At 40.0% G+C, this 15,413-nt stretch overlaps 1 protein-coding gene across 2 annotated transcripts in view; it reads left to right on the forward strand.

Moving 5' to 3' along the window:
* Positions 1 to 15,413, forward strand: part of LOC133135728 (voltage-dependent calcium channel subunit alpha-2/delta-1) — a 127,747-nt gene that overhangs the window by 18,673 nt on the left and 93,661 nt on the right. For both annotated transcript variants that reach the window (XM_061252958.1, XM_061252960.1), the window contains exon 3: positions 911 to 1,027. In XM_061252958.1, coding sequence (XP_061108942.1) covers positions 911 to 1,027 — 117 coding nt within the window. The remainder of the gene's footprint in view (positions 1 to 910; positions 1,028 to 15,413) is intronic.

Here is a 15,413-nt window from a genome sequence, read left to right on the forward strand (position 1 = left end):
CTGGGCAGAAAGGTGGAGTGTGAATCCTGAAGCTCTTTTATTAGCATTGCAGTGTGCTCTGGCCTTGACTGTGTTCCTGCCTTTATTCAGAGTTTTCATTCATTCAAATCAATGGCATTAGAGTAATATGTCCTTTCAACTGCATTGCAGTTAGATTGAATTGTGGACAGTCTTGCTTGGATTCCTTTTTCTGGTAACTTTTAGAAACGACTAAAAGGAATTCATGCTTGTAGCCATAGTAATTTTCCCTTTTCTGTTCAGAAATTTAGTCCTACACTGTAGGTTATATGCTTGGATTTGGACTTACATTTAATGAACAAATATTGTAGTGCTTAATGACCAATAACGGCTATTGTTTATTGTGTTAATCAATGATACAAAACAAAAATTTGAAATGTCACCGACCACTCACCAATTTAAAAGGCGGGGTTCAGTTTAAAACAGAGAAGAAAAAGAAAGAAGAAGAAAAAAAAAGCTTTGTTTATGAGCTGTCTTGTCCGGACACATTGTACAATTTCAGCAACACCAAGTGCTGAACCAATCACCCATGTATAACCTCCAGCTGATAAGGGATGCTAGATGGCTGCTTTTTGTGATTGATAACCCTGTTGACAGCTACCTCTCCAGGGCTGCGAGAAACGGGTGAGCTGTCAGTGATAAAGTGGAGCTGAGACACATTCACAGTCAACTTTATTCCTGTCTGACACCTCGTATTCAAAATCATCAACACAAATACCATAATTCCTGCTTCATTTAGAAGGAAATGCCTTGTGGCGTGGCAGCTTCATAGAAGGGGGATAGAACAAACTTGCGGAGAGGTTTTAGAACGCGGCATGTGATATCTGGAGTGAAATGTTTTGGGGCCGAGTTTCCTAGCGTTTTAACAGTGGCTCTTATTTTTACCTTGTAGATCTACTTGAATAATAGCAAGTACTTCAGTGTGGAAGTGAACAACGCAGCCCAGCTGGTGCACTGCGCGTCCAGCAACATCGAGAAGCTCCTGCTGAAGAGAGCGAAGGCTCTGGAGGTAGGCATCCTTTAAATAATTCATGTCACTCCCACAGGTCCTTACTTTGTGTCACTTAGATGCATATTGCCATTCCCAGCTTGTTTATGCAGCTTGGCGGTGTGTGGATTGGTGTCTTCCAGGCTCTCTCACGGTCATTCTGCTAATGAGCCATCACTAGGGCTTATGCAGTGTGTTAGATTGGCATTCATATGCCCGCTACCTTCAAATGATGCACTTTTTAACTTGAATTGCTACTTTCTAATTTCATAGCTAGCTTCTTTACTGGTAACTGATTTTTTTATTTTTTTTTATCAGTGCACTAATTGTACTGTATCCTTATACCTGATTCAGAATGTTTTCATTGACATTAGTTGCATGTGCAAATGGGCCTGTAGGTTAGAGCATCAGATTAACATAAGCATAAAGGAAGTGGAAGAGTGCCCAGAAGGAGGCAGGTTGGAATGAAATTACCCACTGCTTCTGTGAGTATTCTTGGGTGAACTTTGAGGCATCTGAGCCAGCCTGAAAACACATTGTTTGCTAAGAAATTGGAGCGGTAATGATGTAAGTAAAGATTTATGCATCTGTTTGTGGTCCAGATCCTGACAGCACACCACCTGCATGATTATTATTTCATTATTATCACCACTATCATTTTTATGATATTATTATTATCATCTCCACCTAACATTGGCTGATAACAGAGAAAGACTTTGATGTACATATAGCTGTATGCTTTGCATCAAGTTGGAAAAGTACTGCTGGCAAGACTGGCTTCAGGCACTGGCTAAGTTAAACTGATTGTTGTTTGCAAACATTAGCCAGGTCGCAAGCCAGCATGATAGCTAATTCTGGTTTAGGAAGCAAATGTTATTGACCAGTTATTGTTATTAAAGCTAGGTACTATAAATGCCTGCAAAACATGAAGTAGGGTTAGAAAAGTTATTGCTGCAGTGAAAACTGTGTTGCTAGGCAACTTTCAGCCTTGCCCACTTCTTGCCTTCAAGCTGGAAATGGATATTTTCTTGGCCATTATTTCTCCTTTGAAAACAGAGTTATTTAGATGTGGAATCCAAGCAGACATATTGAGCGGCAGCATCTCTGAAGGCTGAATCCTGTTCTGTCTTGACTATGTGGTTGACTGTCCAGGAGTACACTGTGACAGGAAGCAGTCAGCTTTGTTTTCCTGGGAGTTGTAGGCTTGTCAGCCAGAGGTCTCCAGTCATTACTGCACTAGTATCTGAGAACTACCTACCGAACGTCCGAAGGTTACCAGTCGTGTGTGACTGATTCTTGCTCTCATCCCACATAGCAACCGAGTGATGACTCAGTGCTAGCCCATACTTATTACCACTTAAATTGGCCCACATAGATTATCACCATTGATATTACAGTTGGTTGCAAACCTTCTGGCCCACAATGTACTTGCCATTGCCATAACTGATCCTTAAGCGCCTAAACTCAAAGATTTTTGACCTGGAATTGTCAGCTATCTGGGATGTAGTACGTTGCATACCTTGTCATGAACATTTGAGGTTGTGTGCACGTATTGGACTGGGGCATGCATTCATTACATTACATTATATTAATGGCATTTGGCAGACGCTCTTATCCAGAGCGACGTACAACAAAGTGCATACCCATAACCAGGGATAAGTGCGCTAAAAGACCCTAGAGGGAAGTACAATTTCAACTGCTACCTGCACAACAAAGATAAGGACCAGGGCCAATTTTGTTATTTATTTTATTTATTTATTTATTCATTTTTTTCCTTCTTCTTAAAACCACAACACGCAAATGTATGAATAACCCCTTAACTAGCCAAACACTGCTTACCTAGCCAAACTAAAAATACTGATACACAGAAAGTAAATCACAGAAAGACAGCAATTAAGGTTCGCAGGGAGGTAGGGAGGGACGGGGAGAGGTGCTCGTTGAAGAGGTCCGTCTTCAGTTTGTGCATTCAGCTGCAGGTCTCATGATGCATGGGACTTGGAACCATGCTTCAATCAATTAAATGGCACAAATTTCTTTTTACTTTTATGGTATCTCCTGCTTCCAGATTTCGCTTGGTTATCCTCATTAATTTATTAATATGACTCATTTTACAAAGATTCCACACTTCTGTGGAAATGTAAAGAGTAGAGACCAAGGACTGCAGTCTTACTTATAAACATGGAGTATGTATTTTTTATTTTTTTATTTTCCTGGCCGTAGAGGCACCCTGTTTCCATAATTTACAAGTCCTGTTTGGCACATGGCACTTAGAAATGGAAACAACCACAATCACATCACATCTTATCGCCATTTGCACTGTCTTAGAGAGGGCAATCTTCCCGTGTCCCTTTTATACTCGGATGTCTGATATCGGTGGTTTGAAAGGAGAAAGCTGGAAGTGAGCTGACTTGAGCTTGCATTAAAGCCATCTGTTTGTACTAAATGCATGTTAAGCCTGAGTGCAAAGTAATGTTTGGAGTAACCCTCGGGGGACAGATCACGTAGAGTTATATGCTGCCGCGGATATCAAAAACGCAAACAGACTGCCCCCCCTCATCCCCCTCTCTCTTTGGTCCCCTCACTGCACAAGTGCTTTGTTTTAACCATACTGGAAGCAATGTCTGGCCATAGTGAATTTTCCCTGAGGTCCACAGGGGTGCTTCCAATGTACTCTGGAGGCATTTGCTTTAGTGTTATATACTGTGTATGACCAGCTCACAGTGGGGAACCTGCTCACCCCACTGTAACGAGAGGATAATACCAAGGAATCTAAGGACATAAAGGGTCGGCTCTTGCCTGCTGGCTGGCATGGTTCATGGAAGCACGGGGTAATTTTGTATGCCTTATGGCGTGGCAGATGCCACACGGTGACTTGTGAAACAGTCCTGATAGCTTCTGGGCATGGGCACAGGCTGCAGATGTGCAGGACTGTCCCCTGGCAGCTGTCCCCCAGATCCACACGTCCCCCGGATGGTACGCCAACACCCCCCGGGAAGCCAGCAGTCAGCCCCTCCTGCAGTAGCACCCAGTTCTCCATTATAATGTTGTCAGTGATCGCACTCTCTTATTGCCACAGCCACGGTCACAAAACCACTTGATGTTCACAGATGGCATTGATAGCAAGTGTTTTAGAGGCGTCAGGAAGTGAAATATGGTCTTTTTCTTGCTAAATGTCCCCAGTATTTGCCAAGTGTCATTTGTACGAAGACATGTTCCTCCTTGCATTTGGCCTTCCTTGCTCCCCATTTTCTCTGACACTTGGCTACACCAGCAGTTGAGTGCATTGGCAGCCAGTGTCTCACATTGGTGGAGAGGTCAGAACTAATCTTGTGAAGGGAAATGGGAGCATCCAATTCCTAATGCTTTCCCCCTTCCCAGACGTATGTGAAGATGAGACAGGAATTCATGTGGGGGTACGAAATTCCAAACTTTGGAAAGGACAAAACCAGGATTGGGATTTCAGGTTATTATCAACGTCCATATATTCTGCATGCATCTTTAGCATTTCAGAGAGGGTTTGAAACCTGAAACCCCTCCTTGACTTGGCTACATCTACAACATGTGCATTCCCTTGGCGACTGCTGGTAGAGTGCATGTAGTCATTGGCCATAGTGCAGAGTAGCAGAGTAGATTACTACTACAGTAGTGCACTGTTTAGGCTGCATTCTTTGAATTTAGTGATGATCCATTAACACCACCTGCTAGTTAATTGCCATTAATGAAAAACATAATTTTCAAAAAATGCAGACGTCAGCAAAGGAGACAAAATTGTGGATGATTGGGAAACTGTCTGAAAAACTAAATTTGACCTTGCTTTCAAATAGTTTTCAAGGAAAGGCTACATATGGAGATGGGGATACTTGTTTCCTGTAAAACAGATGTGTTCCTTTAGAACATGTCTATACTGATGACAAGAAAGTTCTTATTTTAACAGACTCAACTTTTCTCTTTGTGTTCTGAGCCCTTTGATATTGCAGATAAAACAGAGGATGTGTCACTCAATTCTTTCTGTCGATGGCTACATTTCATTATATTTTCTTAACCATAAGCTTCCCTTGAGAACTTGCTAGTCTGGCTTTTTTTTATTTTTTTTATACAGCTTTTCTGGATTTTTCCTATGGAGTTTTACTCCATGAATCGCAGACTGTGAGGAAGACCATGAATACTAAGCATAACCCACTTTTTAGTAAAATCTTCACTGGAAACTAGTGCCACATTTGGATTGGAAGAAATACAAACCTCCCTGGTAAAAGGGAACCGGCCGATTAAAGTCTTTCCTTATACATTGTGACATACTCTTCCATTTTACTGTTCACTTATGTATTGTTTTTTTTCTCTTAGTAGACTGTTAGTAGTTTTATTGGCAATCAGGGTGCAAATGGTATTTACTTCTGAATATGAATAATTTTTCTAAGGCTCTGGCTACCGAGTAATGCAGTCCACCTCCGCCACTTATCCAATCATGTTTGACCAAGGTATCATTTCACAGCTTACTTCGATATTTTTAGAAAGCCACCACAAACTGCATCTTTATGCATGCTGCTGTTTGTCCGATTGCAATGACTTCCAGATCAGCTTTGGTTTTTGTGTGTGTGTAAAGTATAATTCCTTTCATTTTCATAAAAACTTGGTAGGGGTCACACGCAGTTGCGTACAGTCATACGCAAGTCATTTCAGCATACAGTGAAATGGTAATAGTGCTCCACTGTGACATTGTGGTGGGGAGGCTGTTGCTAACAAGAGGCTATGAACTGGGCAGGCGGTGGTGTTCGGACCATCATGAGCTAACTGGTACAATTCACATCAATCAAAGTGTTTTAGTGTCTGGGGTAATCAATAAGCAACCATAATCATAAACCGCATTCCTCAGGAGAAAAAGTACCATTGAACAGACATAAACTTCTGGTGGAAGAGTTTTCATTAGCTGTTTGTTTTAGTGAAGATATGCCTCTTTAACATGCTTTCATATCATAATTTCTGTGTTTTACTGGGACAGAGATTTATTGGTGCTCCCACTAGCTCTATTAGAATGTCACTTATGTCATGTATATTGATCTGGTCTCCTGCAGTTGGCTAAGGTCCTAGATGTGTAGTGTCATTCTTGGTTAGCTCTCTCATTCTCTGTATTCACTGGCATGAATTATTTAGCATTCTCTTCAGCCACATGGCAGGGGTCTGTGTATTTACTGCCTTTGCAGTAAAAACAGCACCTCCTCTCCCCCACCCCCACTTCATAACGCAGGGTCCCGTGGGGCGACATCCGGGTGAGATTTGCCGGGCCGCCATGCTCTTAGGGAAAGACTCTCATCCTACGACAGCGTAGAGATCATTTTTCTTATCCAGAATCAAAGGCCTGTGCTTGTATATGGGCAATGACGACCCAGAGTTACTTACTGACAACAGTAGGACTTCTCATGCCTCAGTGTGTTCATTAAATAAGTGGGTATCAGGTGGGGAATGGAATAAGAGAGGTGCATTGTGGGATGGATGGTATTCATCATTGTTTGCCGAATAAATAATAATAAGTACAAATTCAGAAAACAAGGAATATTTTTTTATCCTCATTCAGCTATAAAACAAAACTAAATAAACTTTTGAATATGTTCTTTCCAATAACACAATTATATGGTGATATAATTTTAACCTGACAATAAATTCTGCTCTGCTAAAACCACGTGATTATAGTGCTGCCGGGAACTCACTGTGAATAATTATTGGAATTTTAATTTGGGATATGCATGGCAGAGATATATAGTTGTATATAATATTGTTTCAGTAAAGTCACACTGTCTCAATAACTGCACTGTTTGTCTTGTAAGCAAAACACTGGCTTGACTTAAACCAAGTCTATGCACATAAAAAGTAGCCTTTTTAAATGTCATATTGATTTATCCAAAATACTTGTACTGCAGTGCATTACAGTTGAGTCTGCCATCGTGTCCACGTAGACTTATAGAGTTGGAACATAAATGTAAGTTAACCTATTGAAGAGATAAAAGCAGAGGGCTCTTACAGTTGATGTAAATGAAATAGTGTGGGATGTAATATCAAGTCCTTCCATAGATTCCAAGGTCATTTTTACACCCGGCATGCCACCTATCCTCCTTAAATGATGCTGTGGCGCCTCAGGCTCAATCATTCTGACAACTGTCACAAACTGCTTCACTTTTCTAATGTTAAGATGCTTTTCCCATAAATTTTACTCTGTGTCTGACAATGGGTATGTGCTGCTGGAAAATAGATTTATTTTGTTGACCAGAATGGATATTTCACTGTGTCTGTCCTCTCTGTCTCGGGTCTAAATCGACAACTAGAGTTGATAAATGTTTCAGGAGGCGCTGAAGCCTGGTCAGCTGTTTCTATGAATACTACTAGTGAAGCAAAGCAGTACAGAGATTTCAGACCTGCATTACATCGTCTTACTCCATGTATTACCTAATAAGGTGATGTTGCTGACAATGTTGCTAAGCAAAATGTGTTTTAATCTGCAATTACTGCATAATTAATGAAAAAACCGTAGCTGTGCCCAGACCAAAGGTCCGTAGTTAATAAAAATGGACAAACGTGGATTATCCTGTCAACATGGACCAGCCACTATTCAAATCCTGAGCCATAAATAACAAGGCGATGCAATTTGCTGCATGTGGACAAATCCAAATGTTGCTTTCTTGGTTCTTTAAACACATACTATTGGAACAGATTTAAGTAACATTATGTCCAACAGATAAGTAAAGGTGTAGGAAACGATACATATTTGCTTCATTTACTCGTAAATAGCTTCAGTGGATATCCAGCTGTCGTGGTGATAGTATTGTGAAGTGTACAATACGGACAATTGCTGCTCATACTGCTATAAATCACAATAGAAAAGACAATGAGGAGAAAGAAGAATAGCTGGAATCAAGCTTGCCTTGTGTGTTGTGGTGATTGTTATACTGTAACAAAGGCTGCCTGCATAGAGATTGCTGGGAGGATTCTTGGTTGCTATGATACCCTTTCATTATGAACATCTAAGTCCCAGGGCTCCATCTAAATGATGGAGCACTTGCATTGTGTAAAAAAATAAACCAACCATTCTTTAGCTGTTGAGAATCTCTGTTTGCTTACAGACAGTCCTGTATTAAAAAATGTTCCTCTCCATTCATTTCTGTCAGTTTACAGCAAACAATGCTTATATCCTCATTTTTGCATCTTGTCTGACGTTTGTTATTATAACTCTCTGGAACCCTTTATTTATTTGGCAGAAGCTACTTCAGAATTGCATTATTACAGAATCTTCTATTTGTGATTTACCAAATCAACATTTCTATTCATTGTTTATTGTTATTCTTTCATTAGAATTCATACTAACTTTATTTGCAGTCTGTTGAATTCCCTTCAGTTTGTGAGTGTTATTAGCATGTGTTGTGCTGCTACACTTCCTGGTCTAGTGTGTGTATGCAGGGGGAGGTGACCACCCACAAGATGGACCTGGGACATTTAAGTTCACATTTTTATGAACAACAACCAATTTACGCATCTACTATCTACTTTACCACCTTCAAATTTCAACATCTCATCATACAGCTGTGCTGTCCTGCTAGGCCTTGCTAGGTCCCACACTTCTACAACACAACATTTTTAAAAAGTCATAACCTGGCTTTGCCAGGAGGCTCTGTCTCCATTGAGAATAAAGGCACATTATCCTAGCCTAGGAAGTGGAAAGTCAACTTAAATTAAACAAGTATATTAGTAAAAAAACATAATTTGCACCTCAATATTGTGTTATTATTGATTGTCTGAAACTGAAAGCCAGAAGGGACATAAATACAGAAGTGTTCTGTATTCTGCTTGTGTTCTGTATTCTGTGTAGCAGTAGCAAGTTGTTGGCTTGAAATAAAGGTCTCATATCTTTAAACAAATGATTGCTCTCAACCAATTTCCACTCAACCTATTCCTTGAATATGAAGAACCTAATTCGCTGAATAATCAATAGCAATTGGTTTAGCATCCCAATTTTATTTTGTGTAATATTTCCCTTTAGCCGCAGACTATCAAAATGGTTGGGAAAAGTTTTTAAGTCCTGTGTCCTGAATTCAAGGAATATTGACTGTGTAGATATCCGTTATCTGATTTGTGTAGATAAGGTAGTTTAATGTGTGTTAAAAGCTGTGAAGTTTTTGGTTGTAAGCCTGTATTGTGTTCAGAGCTGTTGCCTACTTCTATTAATAGTGTAGCCTATTATTCAAATGGAATTTTGTTGATTTTGCCTGAGTTAAACTCTTTATTGCCACTTACGTTCTGAAATGTGAGGAGAAGAAAGCTTACACTACAATGAGAAACGCGATTAAGTGAAAGCTTTGAGATTACTTGAGAATCTTGTTGAAACCCGCGCCACATGCTGGTGTGCATTGTGTTCTGTTTGGTGATGAGAGGTGTACTGTCTATGGTCTGCCTTCATAGTGAAGGAGTACAACACAACTGGCTGTGGCAGCGGCATGGACAGACTTTTTAAACACACAACAAGGACGGCAGTTATTTCATCTATAAAAGGCATCTACAGTATACCTTTATATCATGTTATTACTCATGATTTAGTGACACACAAGACCGTTTTTTTCCTGTGCTGAAGTAACTACTTACTGTCTCTATTTGAAGCTTTAGATATAAGCCACAGTGCTCTATATAATCAGATGCAGCACACAAATTCTAATATCATTACAAATGAATGTGAAGTCCTGGTTTTAAGCATCATTAAATCATTGCACAATGCTGTTGTTCATTTTTGTTCATGTTCTTTCTTTCTTTTTAATATTTATGATTGGTAGGATTCATAATAAATATGACACCAGAAGTCACTTTATCTTGAGAGATAAATGAACGTGAAGTAAAATACTGTAGTCCTGTAATATAGCTGGGGGAGTCTGCAGTCTGCAGTTGCAGGACACAAATGAATCAGTGATCCTTGCACTGGGGCTTGGTATATAGGCACCCACAATGCGCACAGTGCCTTGAGCCAAAATGACTGATTTCATATCTCACTCCCTCTGCCCCCCCCCCCCCCCCCCACACTTCCATACAAAGCCAGGGTGAAGCATATTATGTGACCCACGTTATGACTGTATCCAGAATTTTAGAGTGGGTGTACTCCTGTTTTTCTTCTGTCTGTGCTTGTCTGCTCCAGGGTAGAAGTGGAGCTTTGGTAATAATTGGTTGCCAGGACAACCTTCCTCTACTCCAGGGAAACCCCAACTTCAAACCACTGCTTAAAAAGTACTTTTAATATATTCCTTATTAATATGTTAAACTGGTTAATTAGATGGAGGATAAAAGATTAAATGTTTTTCGTACCCCATTGTAGCCCATGTGTGTGTTTTTGTATTATTTTAGCAAGTTTAACATTCTTGAAATATAAAGCACAGGCCTGGAACTGTCTCTGTGGCTGTTAGGCCTACTCACTGAAAATTATTTTAATGCAAACCAGTAGCCCCTATTTATTTGGTATTTCTACAGTTTTTTTCAAAGATGCTTCATGAACTCAAGATATCAAGCTATTTTTATATTCATGGCTTGACCTAAAGTTTTATTAATCGGCCATCCTCCTTTGTTCAGCTGCCAACGCTCCTTGTTTCCGCCGAGAAGGAAGAGTCTGTGAGCAGCCAGAGATTGTTAAGCTCTCTGTGTTCTCCTGTTCTCACAGTCTTTGGATTGGTGATACATGCGTCAAGTCAGCCAGTTCCTCTGTAGCAAGGTCTGTAATGTGGCTGAGGACGTGATGAGGATGGCTAAAAGAAGCAGAGCACTCTTGCTTCATGTTGACAAAGATAGAGGCCAAAGGCATTATTATGACTCACAAAATGTCCCCCATCCTTGCCCATTTCACTCTGAAAATCCAGCCGGCACAGGAGCACGGCTGCATGGATACTTAACATTAATTATTGCAAAATCCGTACAAACAGCATCTGCTAATGACACAACCAGGATAAAAGGGCACCTTTTTTTCTCCATGGCACAAACGGAAGCTAAGTTTTCAATCTTTATTTATTGTGCAGGGCATCTTCTGAATACAGGGATATGTGTGTCCATCTGAATTATTGATGAGGGCCTTGTGTTGGGTAAGAGAAATTGGCATCAGGCTTAACTGAGAGAGAAAGCTATCACACATAAACTCTCTGGTGGTTATACTACCATGGGAAAGGATCCCTCAGGGAATGTTATGCTCTTATTTTTCATTGAAGAAACACTATATTATTTTAAGAATAATTGGTGGGTACGTACATGCATTGTACATTGCAGTATTGCAGTTTTGGATATTTCTTGCTGACCTTTTAATAGAACTGGTGAAAGGGTTACTGGCCATTAAAGATGGATGCTCTGTATGGTTCTGCAATAAATCACAATGGTTCTGGTCATGGTAGTGTGACCGGGATCTCGATTTCTCATTTATTACCAGAAGGTCAGACTAGATCACAACAATAATAAAAAAATAATAATAATAATGTCTGGTTACATAAATATGCTAAACATTGCACACTAACCAATACGGTGTCTAATAAGCAGCTATACAATTCAGTGTTTGTTTAATATTATTAATGCTTTTTTGCAAAATAATTTCAATATCTTAGTTGATACTTCTATGACAAGAAAGGAGCACTAGTATATGGCCTTTGCAGAGAGCTGCCCATAATGCATACCTTGATGCCCCATTCTAAGAATCATACACAGCCCGTCTTTTTCTGTGGTTTTCCTCTGGTATGGTAGAAAGTGCTCCACTGAAGGCAGGCGCATTGTGTGCAGAGTGTGATATGTTAAATGTGGTCTGGCCATTCAGGCAGTGAAAGTGGTCGGTTTGCCAGAGGCGTAATCCAATTCCGTTGACATGCCACATCACGCAGCTTCCCATTTCTCCCTGTTTTTGTTCTCATTCCAAGCCGGTCAGGAGTTTCCGGAGTAATTAAAACCTGAATAATTGAAAGCGGTTCAGACAGATTAGTTCTAGGTGACAGGGAGATGGACTGTCCTGTGTGTCTCTCTCCTGTTTCTGTCAGCTTGTGGAGGTCTTTACTGTGTTGTTTGGATCCGTACACTACCAATCCAGGCCACATGACTCCTCTCCAGTGGACACAATAAAACAACAGCATGCTGGCTTCAAGTCATTGGAAGGTAGCTACTATCCTCTGCATATTGGTCCCTTTTTTGGTCAAAATTATTTTGTTACATTCAATATTATTAATAAATATTTTGTGAAATGCTTTTTACTTAAACTCGTACAGTATATGGGAATGGTTTACACTTCTACCATATAAAAATGATCCAGCTTTGTTGTCTATGCTATTGACAATGCTATGGGCATTCTTCTGTCTTTGGCTCTACAGTACCGCTTTGCCATTCATTCTGCGTGAGACTGAAAATCAGAATGCACTGAGCTTCTACAGTCGCAGACTTTTGAATCTTACAGGCACTGCGCTGAATACCTGTTCAGAAAATACAGTTCATTGCTCCTGGTGTCAGCCTTGCTGTTTTACATTGCTTTGTATTTTATAATCTGTGACCGTGCCCATGCACCAACCCTCCCATCCCCTGTGAATTTTGAGGGAAGATTTCCCCTGGAAGCACATGGACAAATTTGAACTTGATTTATACCCAGTCTAATGGGTCTGCATTGCTTCAAGGAACTCTTAAATAAACCATTCCTTAACGGTTAACAGTTTAGAAGTCTTTGAAGAATTGGTGGATTTTTAAGTAGCCTGAAAAAAATGAGAAAGCGGAATTTTTTCGCTGCTGTGCTTGGTGGGAGTTGTGCGCGGATTACCCGGTGATTGGGGCTCTGTGGTTGACGTGATATCACTTCTCATAAAGGCATTGCAGAGAACACCCTGAAAAGCACTTTCTTATTGTTGGTTGTGTATCATCTGACAGAAAAGGACACATACTTGTGTTTGTATTTATATTATGCAATTGCATAATATGCAATTAAGATTCTGCTGAAAGACATCAGCCACCTTGTGAATTTTACATTTGGAGCAATTTTAGTTATAATATCTAGCACAGTGATTGCTGACTGAATTAGTATTACTTGTTTCTATTATTAATTATAAGAATTATATAAATAATTGTAATTATTTTTGTTGATGTATTAGTTTCTGCCCTTAGGGTGTAAGCAGATACTATATCTCTCTGACTCAAATTGATTGGCTATATGGTTTAATTTTTTTTTCTTCTTCCCATTTCATATTTTGGATTTTTGAAAAGTATGCAAAGACAGTAAGAAAGTCAAATTCTAGCAAAGCTTGTTTTCAGACTTTTTGAACTTTCTATCAGAGCGTAAACTTCTGTCTGGAAGGCAGCCTCTGCCAGGCTGTGCAGTCTACTTGAAAGATAATCTGATTCTAGTGACTGCTGGGTTCTTCTGAAAAAGAGATCCAAGAAAATCCAACAATAAAAACCAGGTAGAAGTTTTTTTTCTCTCTCCCTCTTCTCCTGTTATTCAATTGTGTATCTCACAGTTGGTCTTTTGGGTTATTTTTCCGAAGAGCAAATCTTAAAGCTCTATTCCATTTTGTTGCCATACAGTGTAGAATTCTAAGTGCTTACATTAGGTTGTGTTCAAAATACCAACATATCTGGTCATATCTTAGCATATATTTCCATGCATATATATCTTATGTATATCTTTTTCAGTGTAAAATACAATTTATTTGTAATTTGTCATATGTTTGTGTGCATCTGTGTCAGACACCTGTTCCTGTTCCTGTTCCTTGTTCATGTCATGTCATGTCATGTCCTGTCCGTGTAGCGTAGTGTTTAAGGTGCATGACTGGGACCTGTGAGGTCGGTGATTTGATCCCTGGTCTAGCCACAATAACATCTGCACAGCCATTGGGCCCTTGAGCAAGGCCCTTAACCCTGCACTGCTCTAGGGGAGGATTGTCTCCTGCTTAGTCGAATCAACTGTACGTCATTTTGGATAAAAGCGTCAGCCAAATGCCATTGATGTAATGTATTGAAAGGGTATTCTGTTTTTGCATTAGATATTCATGGTTACATTACATAAACATTTTTTCACTGATGCTTTCATCCAAAGTGGCTACAGCGGGGCTTGTACCACCAACCTTTCTGGGTCCCATTCATGCACCTTAGCCACTATGCTACAGGCTGCCCCCTTAGTCCCCATTCACCAGGAGCCTCACACGGTGAATGGTCTGAGACTACTTCATATGATATTTATGTTTTATTGGTTTTACTGCATTATTTAGTTGGATGCTGAAAATATTTGGTTCATGTAGACTCACATCACCACAAAGTTACACAACTAATGCAGATCAGCAATCTTCTGAATGGCAAAATAAACTAATTTTATTTCATTCTTTTTCTCAGGCCAATATTAAATGTTGTTATAATTTTGTAGTGTTAAATTTTGGCAGCAGCAATATACATGGTCGATCAGTATGTTGCATGCAATAGTACATAGAAGTTACTTATCTGTGAAGGTGAGGGAAACCATATTCATGACTGAAATTAATTAGAAACTGAGTCATGCTTCGTGTTTGAATCTGGATCATTTCTGAGCTTTCCAAGGGAGGTGAGATTTTATAAAATCCTTTATTTATACTGGTTGGCTTATTGAGATTAAAATAGCTTTTGCAAGAGACCTGTTCAAGAGGCAGGAGTCATGCACTCATTTCGTATTACCAGCTTTTCGTTCTCTAAATATTTATTTCCACATTGAAGTCAAATGACATATTACCAAAACACACAGGAAAGGCTTGCACTGATAACTTGTGCTGTCAGTCTTCCAGAGCACTTATACGGTAACCTTAAACTAGAATAATAAGCAGGACTTAAAGGACTTACTCCTCAGAGAAATGAGTGGGGATAGTGGGATGGCTGATCTGAATCACACTGTACGTGTTATTACTGTACTCTCTACACAATGATGCTATGACCTGGTGCTAAGGTTTTTCCTTCAGAAAGCAGTTATGACTGGAACAGAGCCAGCCGCTGGCATAAACACTCAATGCAGTCGTTTAGGGCCACTACCATCCCTAGGCCACACAACAGAATTTCATCCTGCCAAAGCGTGGAAACACTGTCATCTTTCCATGGACTGCTATAAGCAAGTAAGCGATTTCATTCATTCTGCTGTTAAGTGGTGGGAATGATTTATGCTGGAGCACTTGGGAACCACAACAACGCTCTTGTTTAGGGTCACCAAATCCCTAGGGCTGGCTTTGGACCGGAATACCCAATTCCTCGCAGAACACATTCTTATTTCTCTCCATGCCAAAATGGAGTTTAGCATAGATCATAGCATCTGGTAGTGGAAGATGAAAGGCCGTCAGTATGAAACGTTTCTCTGTTGATATTAACGGCTAATCTGTCACGCAGATGCTAAGGGAGCTTACCCTTTAGTGTTTAATGGCCTGTT

This window comes from Conger conger, chromosome 8, assembly GCF_963514075.1.
Source record: "Conger conger chromosome 8, fConCon1.1, whole genome shotgun sequence".
Lineage (NCBI taxonomy): Eukaryota > Metazoa > Chordata > Actinopteri > Anguilliformes > Congridae > Conger > Conger conger.